The sequence below is a fragment of the Ailuropoda melanoleuca genome, chromosome 7 (genome assembly GCF_002007445.2).
Source record: "Ailuropoda melanoleuca isolate Jingjing chromosome 7, ASM200744v2, whole genome shotgun sequence".
NCBI lineage: Eukaryota > Metazoa > Chordata > Mammalia > Carnivora > Ursidae > Ailuropoda > Ailuropoda melanoleuca.
The window spans coordinates 86,368,100-86,384,069 of NC_048224.1; the positions used below are offsets into that span (position 1 = coordinate 86,368,100).

Consider the following 15,970-nt stretch of genomic DNA (forward strand, 5'->3'; position numbering starts at 1 on the left):
CAGAGACAGCCAGCGAGAGAGGGAACACAAGCAGGGGGAGTGGGAGAGGAAGAAGCAGGCTCATAGCGGAGGAGCCTGATGTGGGGCTCGATCCCACAACGCCGGGATCACGCCCTGAGCCAAAGGCAGACGCTTAACCGCTGCGCCACCCAGGCACCCCAAGGATATATTCTTTATAGTGCTTTTGACACAAATTACCAAACCTCTCCAGAAAGGTTTTATCTCTTTATAGTTTATGGAAGTATGGTCTTTCTTGTCCTTACTGTGATAAAGAAGAAGCCAAAAGGTAGACTTTTATCTATGTGTCTCAATCAACAGACAACATATAAATACCCCTCTTGGATTATCTGACACTTATTCAGCCTGTCCTCTTCTATAGTTTACGTTTCCCCGAAAGCATAACCAGAGGCTGTAAAATAAAAATATGGCTGGATGCAAATGAACTTTGATTTGCTTTATTTAAATACACAGCAATTTAAAAAATCTGAATGTTTTTAAGAAGGGGCATGTGCACTCCAGTTCATCATAGTTTCTTCCATTTTACCTTCTTAAATTTCAGCACTCTGCTCACCAAAGATGCCTGCTTGGCTCTGTAGGCATTTGCTACTTTTCTTGTTAAATAACCATAAGAAACTCAAATATTGTAAAGTAGTGGTTTGATAAATACTAATCTGTGACACCTAAATCTGGATACTCAAGGCCAGTCTTAAAAAGGGATTATTTCTTCCTAAACATTGTATCTAATAAGCAACAGTGTAGGACACAAGAAAGCAACTGTTAATTGTTACTTGACTTAATTCAGGTTTCACTGTATTTCCAGAAAATCATCACATTTTTCCTTACATTACAGGTATTTCAAGACCCAAAATCCTCAGCTCTTTCAGTATTTCTAATGACCTGCACCAACATAGCATAGTGGTTAATTAAGAGCATGGTTCCGAAACCAGACTACCTGGGCTCAACAGTTGGATTGGTTAATTACTGGCTCTGTGACCTCAAGTAAGCTAACCTCTCGTTGTCTTAGTTACTTCATCTGTAAAATGAAGATAATAGTAGTAGCTACTTCATAGGGTAGGTATGAAGACTAAATGCATCATATGAAGCACTCAGAACAGTGCCTGGCACATAATATGTATATATGTGTGTATTGTATATTTTAATATATATAGTACATGCAAGATGTACTTCAATAAAAATGGTTTAAACATATACAGGCAGTCCTCACTTTGCATGGTGAGACCATAAAAATGCCCATGGAAGTTGAAACTATGCAACGCAATCTTAATAATCAATGGGAAAAATTACTGTTGTTCCAGACTTAAAAAATTTCTAGCCAATACATTAAAAATTCTCAGTTATAAAGGTATGGAAAAATGAAAAAAATATTAAAACTAATACTTACTAAGGACATTGTAATTTAAAACATTAAAAACATTGAAAAATGAAGTGTTTTATTTCTTTGAAAAATTTATCAAGAGTAGTTTGAACAGTGGTTGCCTTCTTCTCATTGTTTAACTTAGGATACAGAGTGAACATCTTCTCCACGCTTGGTAAATCATATTCCTTACTGAGTCTAGATAACTCAAGCACTTAACAGCAGGTGTGTGACTAAGGTCCTTTTAAAACCTAAGAGTCAACGATATAGAAAAGAATAAAGACATGAAGACTTACATTGTACTGATGATTAGCAACAGGTTTATAATTGGTTGTCACAACTTTGTCCAGTTGTTGTGACAGCCTTACAGGTTTGGAAGATTCTTCTATTTGCAATCTGAAAAATAGAAGGCATTATTAACAAACTTACTTATTAGAGTGAAACCTGAAAAGTTATTCCTATAATTCTTAATACCTAACATATAAAAAAGTAACCTCAAAAGCTATACCAACCTTAATACTTCAAAAACACACTGAGTAACATAAGCTAAACATATAAATTATCTCATTATAATTCTACAACTTCTTTCTAATCCTAGCTTGTATAGTCAAGTCTTAATTATTAAAACCAAAGAAGCTAATCAGCTTTAAATTTCTGGAAAAAAATCTGCATGTAAAAATGAACTACCTTAAATTATACAGTATAAAATTAAGTTATATATTCAAAATTCCAATCACCTGATAAGAGATAAAGATAAACAGAAAGATAATATGCTGACACTTAGGTCTAATGGTTGCTTTATTGGACGACACAGATACAGAACATTTCCATCATCAAATAAACTTGACAGCACTGGTATAGAACTATTGCAGACCTCCAACTAAATTAAAATATAACTCAAAATACCACCGCCAGGGAAAAGTCTAAAACATATTACTTTAAGTTCTCTTGTTCAATAGGACAAGAACTAAAAATAATTTTCATTTAAAATTCCTTTGAAAAGCCCGACTTGCAGTATAAAAAGTACCTTTAAAAATTTTTTTTTACTTATTCATGAGAGAGAGAGAGAGCTCTTGTGAGGGCAGGAGCAGGGGGGAGGGTCACTGGGAGAGGGAGAAGGAGATTCCCTGCTGAGCAGGGAGCCCTAAGCGGGGCTGGATCCCAGGACCCTGGGGCAGACATTTGACTGAGTCACCCAGGCACCCCAAAAAGTACCTGTTTTTATAACATTCTAATTATTTTATTCTTTGCATGAAGCTAATTATCTATTTGCCTCTGCCTATTTTTAGGTATGCAACACCAAATTACTCCCAAGAATTTAGATACATAGCAACTGCTTTCTAATTTTTATTTATTTATTTTTAAACATTTTCTTTTTTTATTTGACAGAGAGAGAGAGGGAGAGAGAGAGAGAAACAGGAGCATGCACGCACAAGCAGGGGGAACAGCAGGCAAAGGAGAGGGAGAAACAGGCTCCCCACTGAGCAGGAAGCCTGATGCGGGGCTCAATCCCAGGGCCCTGAGATCATGACCTGAGCCGAAGGCAGCCACCCAACTGACTGAGCCACCCCAGCGGCCCACAACTGTTTTTTTAAATGTAAAAGTTGTAAATACTACAGGTTTTGGTTTTACTGTGATCCCCAAATTCAGTATAACCATTCCTGTGTTGAAACATAAATATTTAAATTCTTCTAATGATTTATAAATCCATATCTATCATTTCAACACATATTATTTTTTAAAGCGTAAGAAAAGTACTCTAGAATTGTCTTTAGAAACTTACTGTATATGCAACCATAAATCATTCAATGTTACTTTGCTTTTCATGAGCCAAATATACTTTCTGTGAACCACAAAGAAAGTACTAGCAAGGGGTCTAGAAGGGGGATGTCCAAAGATGGACTTGGACTTAAACTCCTTCGTGACTTCATATCCCTTTGGGATCTAGTCCCTGCTTATCTCCCCGGCTTTATCCACCATTCTCCCACATCTGCTTCAGACTGCAGCTGTGCCATGACCACGTTTTAGTAGAAGCCTATTGCTGGCAATCATCCAGCAAGTGTTTACTGAGTGCCTATCTCTGCCAGGCACTGGGTCAGAGGTTGGGAATGCAGCAATAAAGAAAGGACTTGTTTTAGTGGAAGACAAACATTAAACAAATGCTTATCTATAACTAATAAACTGCAGAACTAAAAAGGAGCAGGGGGCTGGTATTCGGACAACGGACTGTACGCTGCTATGAAGTAAACATTAACCCTGGTGTGTGCGCTTCAGGGTAAGCTGGAGCAGAACTGCTCGTGCTTTTAAGGGGTGGGGCGAAAAGACCTGGTGGAAATGACTCCTCCAGGCTGAGAAGACATCTCAAAGCGACTAAGAAAGAAACAAGTGCGTGAAGACAGGTGTAGGAATGTTTACAAAAGGTTAGAACTAAGCACGTATAACTCCGTGAGGGGGGAAAAAAATCACGGGGCAGCCTGTTTCTGAACACTTCTTTGTGTTCTAATCTTAGCCCTATCCCCTACCGGAATCAGTTCTCAGGGATTTGGCCTCTCTAAATGGTAATGTATCTGTTATGCTTCCACTAAATTATCTTCCCTGTTCAATCACCGCACTCCATAATTTGATCTTATGAGACATTCAAGGAGGGAGGCATGTACTAGGCTCCTTCCTCCCACATTAAATGATTGTTCCCATTACTTCACAATTTGAAAATTCCTTGGGGTTTCAGTTTGTTTAGGTAAGTGCGTCTTTATAAATGGTAACTTATTCTTGTCATACTCTTACACTTGAATTTATTTGCGGGCATTGCATCCTGATTCAGGTTCAGGTGGCATACTTTCATTTCCTTTCCATTCTAGTGCAACAGATCTAAAAGCCAAGGCTGTCATCCATAGTGTCATGCCATTTTTATCCTCAAAGTATCTCATCTTTTAAATTTAGAAAGGAAAACACTGAATTAACTTTTTAAAAATAAAGAGCTCATATAAAAACCTTCGTATTATGTATTTAAAACATCAATTTCAAGGGTTTTGTTTTTAACTAAAAGAGGGTATCTTATGATTCAAAACTCAAAAGGTTAACCTAGGGGCTGAAACTTATGACATTTTTAAAGAACTAAATCTTAAAATACTTTAATAAACCTCGAATAGTTTAAAATAGGCTCGTAGGGATCTTTATTTAACACAAATAAATTCATTCAGCATTATCTCACAAAGTGTCAGAACAATTTGCAACTCCACTTCACAACTGAACAATGTACTTAATTAAACATCACTGACCTCAACATGCCTTCAAAGTCAAAGTAAGGTTTATCTGGGTTTGCACAAAATAATCAAATTCAGAAATATTTGGATTGTAAAGCTGAACAGCAAAGTATATATAGAAGTTGTAGGCTAGGCTGAGAGCAAACGAAAAGTTTCACCGTCCTGACCACTTAAAAAAATGGGTCGTAACTTTTTCAGAAAAATTTTTAAATATGGTGTTATCTTCAAGAAACTGTAACACAAAAATCATATCCTGTGATTACTTAGGTGCAGCCAGACCTTGTTTTACCTTTGTTTTATAAGCCATTAAAAAAAAAACAACAACTACGGGATGCCTGGGTGGCTCAGTCAGTTAAGCATCTGCCTTTGGCTCAGGTCATGATCCCAGGGTCCTGGGATCGAGCCCCACATAGGGCTCCCTGCTCAGTAGGGAGCCTGCTTCTTCCCCTGGTTGTGCTCTCTCTCTCTCTCTGACAAATACATAAATAAAATCTTAAAAAAAATACTTAGTGCTAATTATTACCATCACTTCTGGACAATTTAGAATATACTTCCATCTTAGGAAGCTAGAATAATTACTAGTCTTTCTGGAATTATTATCTAAAGAGCCAATTTTATCTATTTCTTTCCATCAAGGAAAAAGCTCAAAGGCTACATGACCTAAGAGCTGAAATACTAACAAAACAATAACTATAATGAATTTCTACAGACATTTAAAGAGCACTTACTATGTGCTGGAAACTGTTAAAAGCTTTACCTACATTATCTCAATCTCACTTTTTCCTTATAGTAAGCAAAAAGAGAACTGGAACTCAGATTTTTTTTTCTTTTACCCCAAGTTTCAAACAATTAACCTATAAAGTTCCTAACAGCATACGGTTTCTTCTATACAGTCTCCTAAAAGGCCATATAGCAGAATAAAACCTCTAATTAAAATATTATTGAGGGGCGCCTGGGTGGCTCAGGGGTTAAGCGTCTGCCTTCGGCTCAGGGCGTGATCCCAGCGTTCTGGGATCGAGCCCCACGTCAGGCTCTTCCGCTGGGAGCCTGTTTCTTCCTCTCCCACTCCCCCTGCTTGTGTTCCCTCTCTCGCTGGCTGTCTCTCTCTCTGTCGAATGAATAAATAAAATCTTTTAAAATATATATATATATATATATATATTGATATAAAAAATTAAAAAAAAACTTCATTGAGTTTAGTTCAAAATAAGTAATTCTCCTTAACACTCATCAACCTGCCTACAACTAGCCCAATTACAGACATACATACACAAGGGCACATTTTCCTTTTCAACACTGAAGAAAAAAAAAAAAGATTCCTATTAAGTTAATGTCACGAGTCATTAGGCTACAATGATGGTCCATAATCACTCTTATCAAAATCACTTAAAGATCTTCTTCATTACACTTTATTAAGATTTACGTACTATCCTGGGAATTCCATTTTTAAATTATTTAGGATATTTCAGAAATATAAAATCCATGTTAAAAAAAAAAGAATAGTAGCATAAGCATCTCCAAAATACTTCAAAGGATGAAAAAGTCAAATTCTCTTGCTCTAAAGATATTGGCAGATTGCAGAAGAGAAGTCTACAAATTTTAGTCAATAGATCCTCCATTTACCTCCTTGGTAAGTATAGTGCACCCCATGTAAAAGTAATTCAATAAATATTTGGGACAGAGATAGAGACAGCCAGCGAGAGAGGGAACACAAGCAGGGGGAGTGGGAGAGGAAGAAGCAGGCTCATAGCTGAGGAGCCTGATGTGGGGCTCGATCCCATAACGCCGGGATCATGCCCTGAGCCGAAGGCAGACGCCCAACCGCTGTGCCACCCAGGCGCCCCAATTCAATAAATATTTGTTAAGCAAATGAACAAATGATACCACTATTGGACAATTAAGTCACAAAGAAAAAGGGCAAAACCCATATTAAGAAATCCCACATTAATGCCTGATTTTATACATGCAGGCTATTTGCTTTAAGCAGAAAACCCTAAGACACACTGCCTCAACTACTTTGGTTATCAACTACAGAATTAAACAACTACAAAAAAAAAAAACAAAACACTGAACAACAAATGTTTCCACCAGCAACTGCCAATGTAGGAGTCATTTCTGTTAGAGCTGCATTTGATTGCAATTTACGCTATTCCTAAAGTGACAGGTTTCACAAAAGAATGTGTATTTTCTTAAGATTTTGATTTCATTTTTAAAGGGAAAAGTAAAGCAGTGAAAGAGGTAAATAGTGCCTCCAAGGGGGAGAAGGAGGCTGACATTTTGCAGGGTGAGAGAAAGAAAGGTCTCAAGGCAAGGAGAAGCAGGAGTAGCAGTGGAGCAACGGAACTGCCTATGAGCGAGAGCACGTATACTTGGCCCAAAGTCTGGTAACAAAAGAGAAGTTTCAGAGGAAAGCCTAGCTTGGGAGCAGGCAGATAGAAGGCTGGGAAAAAGGCCAGGTGTGGTAATAACAAGGTGCCTGTGGGACTGATTTACTAATATGAAAGGTTCTGGTAACATCTAGTTTTAACATAGTCCACTTATAAGGAAGTTTCAATATTCTGAGAATAGGACAAAGAGAGCTTCTTAGAGGAACTGTAATAGTAGTATAAGTTAATCTATTAGAACGTGGATTTGAGCGGCAATGAAGAAATTTTACAGATTGCAATTGACCAGTAACTGCATTATATCCTTATCTGGCAGGTTTGGAAGGATTAAAGATAGCAAATACGAAATTAAGTAATTTAAGTGTCTCCTGCAAATATTTATTATTTGTAAGCTTCATGAAAATAGGAACCTTGCTCACATCTCCAGGGCCTAGAATAGGCATGCAGTATAAATGTGTTGAATAAATGAGAAAATAAAAGATGAGAAGAATAGTTTTAGGCTGCATTCAATGGGAGATGGCAATCTGGTTGTCAAATCGTAAGATCTGCAGCAATATACGCTAACATTTAGATCTGGCATTTGAGAGAAGAGACTGTAAAATATATTAAGGTTTAATTTGCACTCTGTAGGAAACAGACTCTCCATATCTACTTGCACTGCCTAATACGTTAGGCACTAGCAATATGCAATTATTTAAATTAACTTAAATTAAATTAAAACTTAGCTCCTCAGGCACACCAACTACATTTTAAGTGCACAATAGGCACATGTGGCTAATGCCAACATATTGGACAACACAGATAAAGAACACTTCTATCACTGCAGGAAGTTCGACTGGAGAATGACAAACCCAAATACCTACAGGAGCTTGTCAAATAAAGCTGAAAGTGCCAGTGAGAGATGGGGGCTGTGGTGAACTGGAAATAGAGCGCGTGCTCCATCCCAAGTGGGCAGTAAGTCCTTAGCACTTACTTGACTGTTAGTCTGTAGGAATACAAGCACAGTATTACCAGATCTCCCAATTACTCAAGAAAATGCAGAGTCAGATTTTTGTGTGAAAGCATTTATTTAAACACTGCCAACTAATTCAATTTTTATAAAGGGCAAACCTCCACCCCCACCCTCCCCCCCAAGGGCAAAACAAAAATAACCCCTCAGTACCAAAAAACATATACTAGCGATACTAGGTCACTAGTTTGCAGCCCTCTGAACTCTAGACCCCAGGGGTTTTGTTTGCTTTTGTTTTAAGCAAAGCAACAGCAAAGAATTAAGAATTATTACTAGAAGCAGGAAAGTCATGACACAAATGTGTAATAGCCACCTGAATCAAGACTCTAGTTTTGTTAAAGGACCAGCAATTCCCACCAACTACAATCCCATGCTCCTATCCTAAGGAGAATCCCTGAGCTGGCTGATGGACTCTCCTAGATTGTTCTTAGGGGAGTGCATTCCAGCCAGTAATCAAACTAACAATCAAAAAATATCTCCCAAACAATATAGAAATTAGATAGTTTTTGGCTCTTTATAAAACTAGCAATTTCATCTGATTCAACCTAACAGCTCCCACTAAATGAAAGACTTAACACTGAGCTGAATTCTTCTACATGAGAATAGAACTCAAACTGCTAATTAAGTCCTAGCATAAAGATGACTTGCCCATGATCACACAGCTTGTCAGAAGGGGGGGGATTCAAGATTCCTTGTCCAGTGCTCTTCACTTATATCATAATTACATCTTAAATATAATGAAACAATCCAGATGTCTCAAGTTGGTAAGTATATATTTACTATCCCAATTAAAAATATTTATAGCTATTTGAGAAAATATACTATGTCCCAAAATATGTCCATTACATTAGCTAGCAAGGTATTCAGAAGGGGCCTACGCTCAGCAAGGGAATGATTCACACTTGGACTCTGCTTTCTCCTAGATCCTTGATAGAAACAACGGCCACCAACAAGTTTTGGGTATGTGTTAAGGTAAAATAAATGACACTTAGTGTAATGAAGACATTTGGTTAAGGGTCTTATTCTTGTTTTTTTTAATTACTGCCTAATTTCTATTTTTCACTGAAACACTGTTAAGACTGTCAATCTATTACCAAATTTTCACTTCTCCAGGAAGAGTGTGTCACCAGCATTTCAGAGAGTATCTGTCTCTGCTAGCTAACCAACACAAAATCCCCACTCAACAGTCCAAAATATAAATATCTTGGTTCCTGCCAAAACATCATCATTATCTTACATAGTTTTTTACATATCTTACAGAAGGTTTTGTTCAAAAGAATTATCAATTCTGGTCACCTGCAACTTATCCATTATAATTTTTTTTTCCCTTAGTCCAAGTCAGGTACGCTTTTTTATACCATCTCATGAAAGCAAATTTCTTTTCACCTTGGAAAGCTTGGATTCCAATTTAAGTGTATGTGTGATGGGAAAGGGGAAGAAGGAGAGGGGCAGGCAGAAAGAGGGGGCAGAAGGAAGAGATGGCATTTATTGAAAGAAACCCTTTGCTGCTTAACTTTTCCTGTTAATCAGATACTCTAGTCACTATTTTAGTATAGGCATAAAGTAGAAATACATGAACGGAAAAAAGATTACGTAATCAGGGACTGTTTATTACTTCTTAATAACATGACCAGATAGCTATTTCTCCTATGCTAGAAATGAAATTATCCTAAACTTCAATGGATGATGAGTGACAAAAATACTTAAATTTCATTCTCTAAGAAGTTTTCATTTTATTTCCCTTCTCCAAATTCCAATCAAAATAAAAAACCTAAATAACTTGGTATAGTTCCCAGGGGTGTGGGCGAAAGCTTATCTATCAAAAGGACCACTAATATTTATGACTCAATATTCAAAAGAGCAACAAAGAACTATGTTTTGTATTCAGATTCATGCCAATATTTTGCATTAAAAAATCAGAGATTAAAAGCAAACCTATGGCATACTGCAAGACCTTGCTTAGTCGAGAAAGAATGTACCATACCATGCATGATATGGCAGGGTCCAAAACCAGACTGATTTTAAGTTCCAGTCCTACGACCGTGTATGACCTCGGACAAGTTAGTCAACCTCCTTAACACCCTGGTGCCCTCATGGGAAAAACTAAGGATTATAACAACAGAAATAAGGGAGATGATCTTTATAAAACACTGTCCGTTAAGGTATATTCAGTACACTGTAGCTATTATTATAATTATTGTTATTACTCAAGTAGCCACACTGAACAAAAATGTATGGGAAGTTATTTGAAAACAACTTTTAATTATCTGGTTTACCAATTGGATTTTAAAATCAAGACTTCTGGAATCTGTGTTTATCCTTTATTCTATTAGGGGATATCTGGCTACATCAGATTAAAAGCACTTTCTCTGATCTCCTCTGATGTTTTCAAGGATAAGAAAATATCCTCTTAAATGCCATTCAACAGCAGGTAAAACATGTAATGCTCACAGAAGTGCTAATTATAACTAATTATAGATTTTTGTTTCCTAAAGGATTCTTTGCCCAACACTTACCTACACTGACCCTCATGAACTTTTGTGTATGTAGTGGGTTAACTTAGCAATTAGAAATCTTCTTGACACCACCATTTTACTCAAGCAACTCAGGCTTCACCATCCATTTCTTTTCCCAGATTACTTTCAAAAATAGTAAGTTTTGACTAAGTACTAATTCTAGAGGCTCGTGCCACTTAAACTCTCCCACCCAGCGAAATAATGGGCTCCAGCCTTCTGCTTCCTTGCAGATTCCCCACATAGGAGAGTCCACAGACTCCCACGATGACGTATGATTCAGAGGAATGACTGGATGAGAGAACTGCAGACCAAGCAGTCACTGTGGCAGTTCAATGTGATATACTGGGACTGGCAAGCCCTTGAATATTCTCGAATCACATCATACACATCTTGACTGAAAATACTTAAGAATATTTAATAAATAAGATGTGAAAGCTTTTTTTCCCACCAAAGACTGAAATGTATTCATTAATTTAAGGCTGCAATTTGATTTTAAGAGATTCAAGTCTCCAACAGGTTTTACCTTTGTGGATAAAATTCTTTAAAGACTAAAAGAGAAATTGCTAGAAATTACCATTAATATAATAACTCAGTTTCACAACAGAAACACTAATACTTATACGTTCACCATTTTGAGAAAGTGCTGAGAATAATTACCACACTAAGATTTCCTATTTTCACAATTTTATCTGCTCATGTTGCCAGCCCTCTCAATAGACATTCAACTCCAACTACTTTTTTGGAAGCTCCCAAAACTGTTTATCCACTGACTGATAGGTTTTGGATCTGCTATTATTTGGTGGGGAATTATACAACACTGACATAAAGTTACCTGGCCATCGTGCAAACTTTCTTTTACATAAAGCCTATGGATAGATTTATTAAGAACTGAATATATCATTTTGAAAAAATACAAGTTCTTTTTCTTGCTATTAGCAGAGGGAAGAAAGCATTATAGAAATGTTTTAATTTGGGTTTTCTAAATATATAAAATACTATCTGGTTCAACTTAAACCTAGGATTTTCAACAGCTGGTCTCAGTACAAAGACAACAAACTTGGCATATAGGGAAAGGGTTTCTAAACAACATGGGGGTGAAAATAGTCCTGATGCTTTACGGATTTAGACTCTGCATGTTATTTTATTTGCATTGGTAGCTCTACTTGAAAGCAGCTTCATCTTTTAGTCGTTCATTTTATAGCCTATAATTCCTACAAAATGTTAGGAATATCAGACTATTCTTCATGGAGCTCTAGTCAGTCACAGAATGACTACTACTATGGGCCCAAAACAAATGTATCAAAATGATTTCTACACCATCAACACGCATGGATGGTACAAATTATTAGATAGGCTACTTGGCCATGATGCATATTTGAAAGTGATGGACAAAATCACTTCATTTTGCTAAGCTTTTGATATGATAATCTGGGTCATTTATTTTTCTTAAATGTCACTTTGGTAGACATCTCTGATGAGGCCAAACACCAGTAAGATGATAAAGAGGATGAATACCAGTAAGAAAGCATAAACTCCTACGTTATTTTTTCCAGTTGTGATAATGGTTTTATATGAAGCTCTCTTCCCCGGTTCCCTCTAGTATTGCTAGCTGAAAGCTAGCTGTGTCCATGGAACAGTTAAAGGTAACACTCTCAAATGGCAATGGACCCTACGACTTTGGTCTTGTAGCACTACCCATTCAACAACTGTGCAAAAAATGAAAAAATAGGTACGTATGAATGTATGTATATGTACATATATATTTGGATGAGCACATTCTAAAACACACCCATGATATGTTCCTCCCAGTTCAATATTTAGAGCCAAGAAAGAAATTAATAGGATTTGAGCTTGCTGTATTTTTATACAGATCAAAATGAGAATATAGATGACTAAAGGGAAGTAGGCGTCTGTGGGTTTAATTCATACACGAGGTGGGGGTTAAAGTATGAAGTATGTTTGATAAAAGCACTTTAGATGTGAAATGAACTTGGTGGTTTAAATGAGCCTTTACATATTTTATAACAGATGGTACAGCAACAATCTTTCTATCATTTAAGATTAGATCCGATTCTTGAAACTGTGAACTCTATCACCACGAACAGGCTTTACTATCTTCTCCAAATAAAGTATTTTATACAAAGTGTATTTTCTGTAAGGTACATGTTCACATTATGTGAAATCTGAGACACATCTTAAAAATGAAAATAAATTAATGTAACTGTTACTTTAAGGAGTGACTAAAGGAACTTAGAGTGTGTAGAAGGGGAAATGAATGAGGTAATGTAGTTCGAAGAGGCTGACCTAACAGAAATTAGACAATAAAGATTGGAAAAATGACAGTGACAAGAAGTACTTTCCAATTTTCATATTTATTATACTATAAATTGAAGGCTCATAACCAGAATTCTTTAAAATAGTTTAAAGCTAAGCACCCAAGATTATCAAGCAGCCCCAACTGCTAACATTCTGATCAATTTCTTTGACTCCTAAAAATATTTAGGCTAGGGATTAAATAAGCTGCTTATGGTGACAGAAGCAATGTTTCGCTAGCCAGCCACTGTGATATATACTGCAAGTATGAATCATTCTTCCAAATTAAAATTTCTATGATCCTATGACTACGTGATGGGTGCCAATAGAATACACCAGTGGGATCAAACAACTTCTATTCTGCAAATTTAAAAATTCCATTCTGCAAAATTCCAGTTGCCTCTGAGTAGAAATCAGAATTATTAGCAGCATATCATGTCAAACTGTAGGAAGCTACCCAGGCATACACTAACCATGACACTGTTGCTATGGTGACTAAGCAAATATAGCAAATGGCTACTTCATTAGTGACTCCATGAAAGTATAAATGCTGGATAATGGATGGGAAACGTCTGACGGTGTGTGGCCACCAATGTGTGCTGAGATTCAGAGAGAATTTTTGAAAAGATAAGGTGAATTTCAATATGCTGTTTAGCAACCTTCAAAATATTAAGGAGAGAGATTCTGGTGCTAATTAAAACCAAATCAAGCCAGAGGGAAAAAAATTACAGAAAGAGTGGTAAAGGCTCAAGGGAGAGTGCTCCATTTTACAGCAGCTGCTGTGTTACTGATATTGATATTAGAGACTGCAAAGTCATTTAGACTGTCCTAAAGGACAGCAAAGAGAGAAGGAAGGACTCCCTATTGATTCACCGCTTCACTCTCCACTGTGAATGGGGTTTCAGGCCATATGGTCTCACTTTCTCTTCATCAAGAAGATGAATAGAGGGGTTGAAAGAAGAATTCTGCACATGCTTCAACTCTGAAGAATTCAAACTTCACATTCAAGAATGACAATGAAAGCTGGATATAAACTTCAGTGGTACAGTGACAAAAGATCGATGCTAGAATCAGACTTCTCTCAAAGAAGTTAACTTTATCTAACAGTCCATATAACTCTTGCTCCAACCTCATAAAAACAAAGGCTAGAAAGTAAAAAAACCCCAAACGTAGTCTTTTCCTCATACATTTACACTGCCACCAAGAACTTGTAGCTGACACAAATTATATAGGAACTAACCAAAGATATGCTTATATTTTAGTATCTACTTAATATTATTATTTATATAAATATTATGTTAATATTGTTAGTTATAAAAATGTCAGTTATGTTCTTATTATGTTAGTTATATAAACGATGCTAGTTACATTATGACCTTTTGATGACACATTGCCCAACAATAAAGTCCTAGTTCAAAGTAAAGTATTATAATTACAGGACACGTAGCTAGTTAGGTACACCATATTGCTATGGAACAGTTACAGCAGTTCAAGATGCACAAGTACACTGGCAATACTGGCTCCACTTGGTTGTTTCTTGTGGGGTTTTTTGGTTGGCAAAACTACCATTATAAGAAAAAAGACTAGCAATATACAAAACTGTGACTTCTATTAAATATTAAATCTATGCTTGTTTTTGTCCTTGTTTTGATCAGTATAAACACCAGAGTGTTAAAAGCCATACTTACTAAGCACCTCAATTTATCCTCCCAAATTTCTGTTGGGATCTTCTAATCCTTGTGACTTGGGTGCACTGCGCCACAACAGACTTCTTACTTCCTATCTGAATGGCTTGCTCATCAGTATTGCTTAAGACATACAAATTCTTACTGGAATTACCTCTCCTACCATACTCAAGCACCAAACCACAAAAACATTGCCATTATTAAACTTTTTATTCCAATTTCTTATGTATCTATCTTACACCTTGCTTGTCAAACTGAAAGTTGTTTGTTGTGGGGGCGTGGACTGTGTCCCACACACCTTTCTTTGTACGGTTCAGAACAGTATAGGTGTTCTATTTCTAAAATAAAGAGATGACCAAAAAATTCCATACATCACCATGTTTGCCCTTCTGACCAGGTTCCTTTCCACCAATTGCTCTCAAACATCTCCTCACCTTCAACATTCTGATGTGAACACATAAATTTTTTTCTCACCCCTCCTTCATTCTTCCTCACACTGTATTAATAAACAGTATCTACAACTTCTGCTAAATATGTTTACACTATCTTCTCACCAGCCACCTTCCAACTCCAACAAAAGCCTCTATTTCAAAGTGACATCACATCTCCACCATCTCTCAACAGACTGTCAGAGGCAAGTCACTCTGTATCCTACAAGTGCCTGCTCTTAATTAATGGAGAAGACAAACATACAGAGAGGTAAATAACAGTGCACATTAAAAGCTAAAGTGAAGTACATGGGGAAGATAGGGCAGTTGCCTCGGGGAGTAAGGAAAGGCTTTTCTGGGGAGGTGAAGGCCTAGTTAGGAGTTTGTTGTACAAAGTGGGGCAGTATGAGGGGCAGAAAAGAAGGTGGCAAATTCCAAGAATGGAGAGGGTGGGGGAGAAAGGGGGGGAGGAGGGGAAGGAGGAGGGAAGGCAGAAGGGGGATAATGAGGGAGAGGAAGGAGGAAGGGGAGAAGAGGTGAAAAATAAGTAGTAAAAAGATTGTTAGGTCAGGCTACAGAAGCTCTCGTATGCCAAACTAAACTATTAGGAGTCAGTTGTCAAAACTGGGGAACCACGGGAAAGGACTCACTTTAAAATGAAAATTAACACTGACCACAAAAAAGGAGAATGAACCAGGGTAAGGAGAGACTGGTGTCAGGGAGAACAATAAACAAGGGATGAAGAGAAGCTACACAGTACCAGGTACCAGTTAGTGGAAGGGCAGAATGGTATGTGCGTATGGTAAGTATACCTGCGATGCTGAATTCCAGAGGGTTCTGGAGACCTAATGCAAGCCAGGCCCAGAACCAGGTACTGTGAAAGAAACCAACATGAAAAAGCTACAAGCTGGTGGAGTGGGCAAGACAAATACATGAACACAAGAGCTTCTTGAACTTCTAAGGATTCCTCACCATTCCAAGAATGTGCCACCTTCTT

At 37.1% G+C, this 15,970-nt stretch overlaps 1 protein-coding gene across 1 annotated transcript in view; it reads right to left on the minus strand.

Annotated features, from left to right (window-relative positions):
- GTF2F2 (general transcription factor IIF subunit 2) overlaps positions 1-15,970 on the minus strand; it is a 148,457-nt gene that overhangs the window by 28,731 nt on the left and 103,756 nt on the right. The window contains exon 6 of the mRNA XM_002914964.4: positions 1,672-1,771. Coding sequence (XP_002915010.1) covers positions 1,672-1,771 — 100 coding nt within the window. The remainder of the gene's footprint in view (positions 1-1,671; positions 1,772-15,970) is intronic.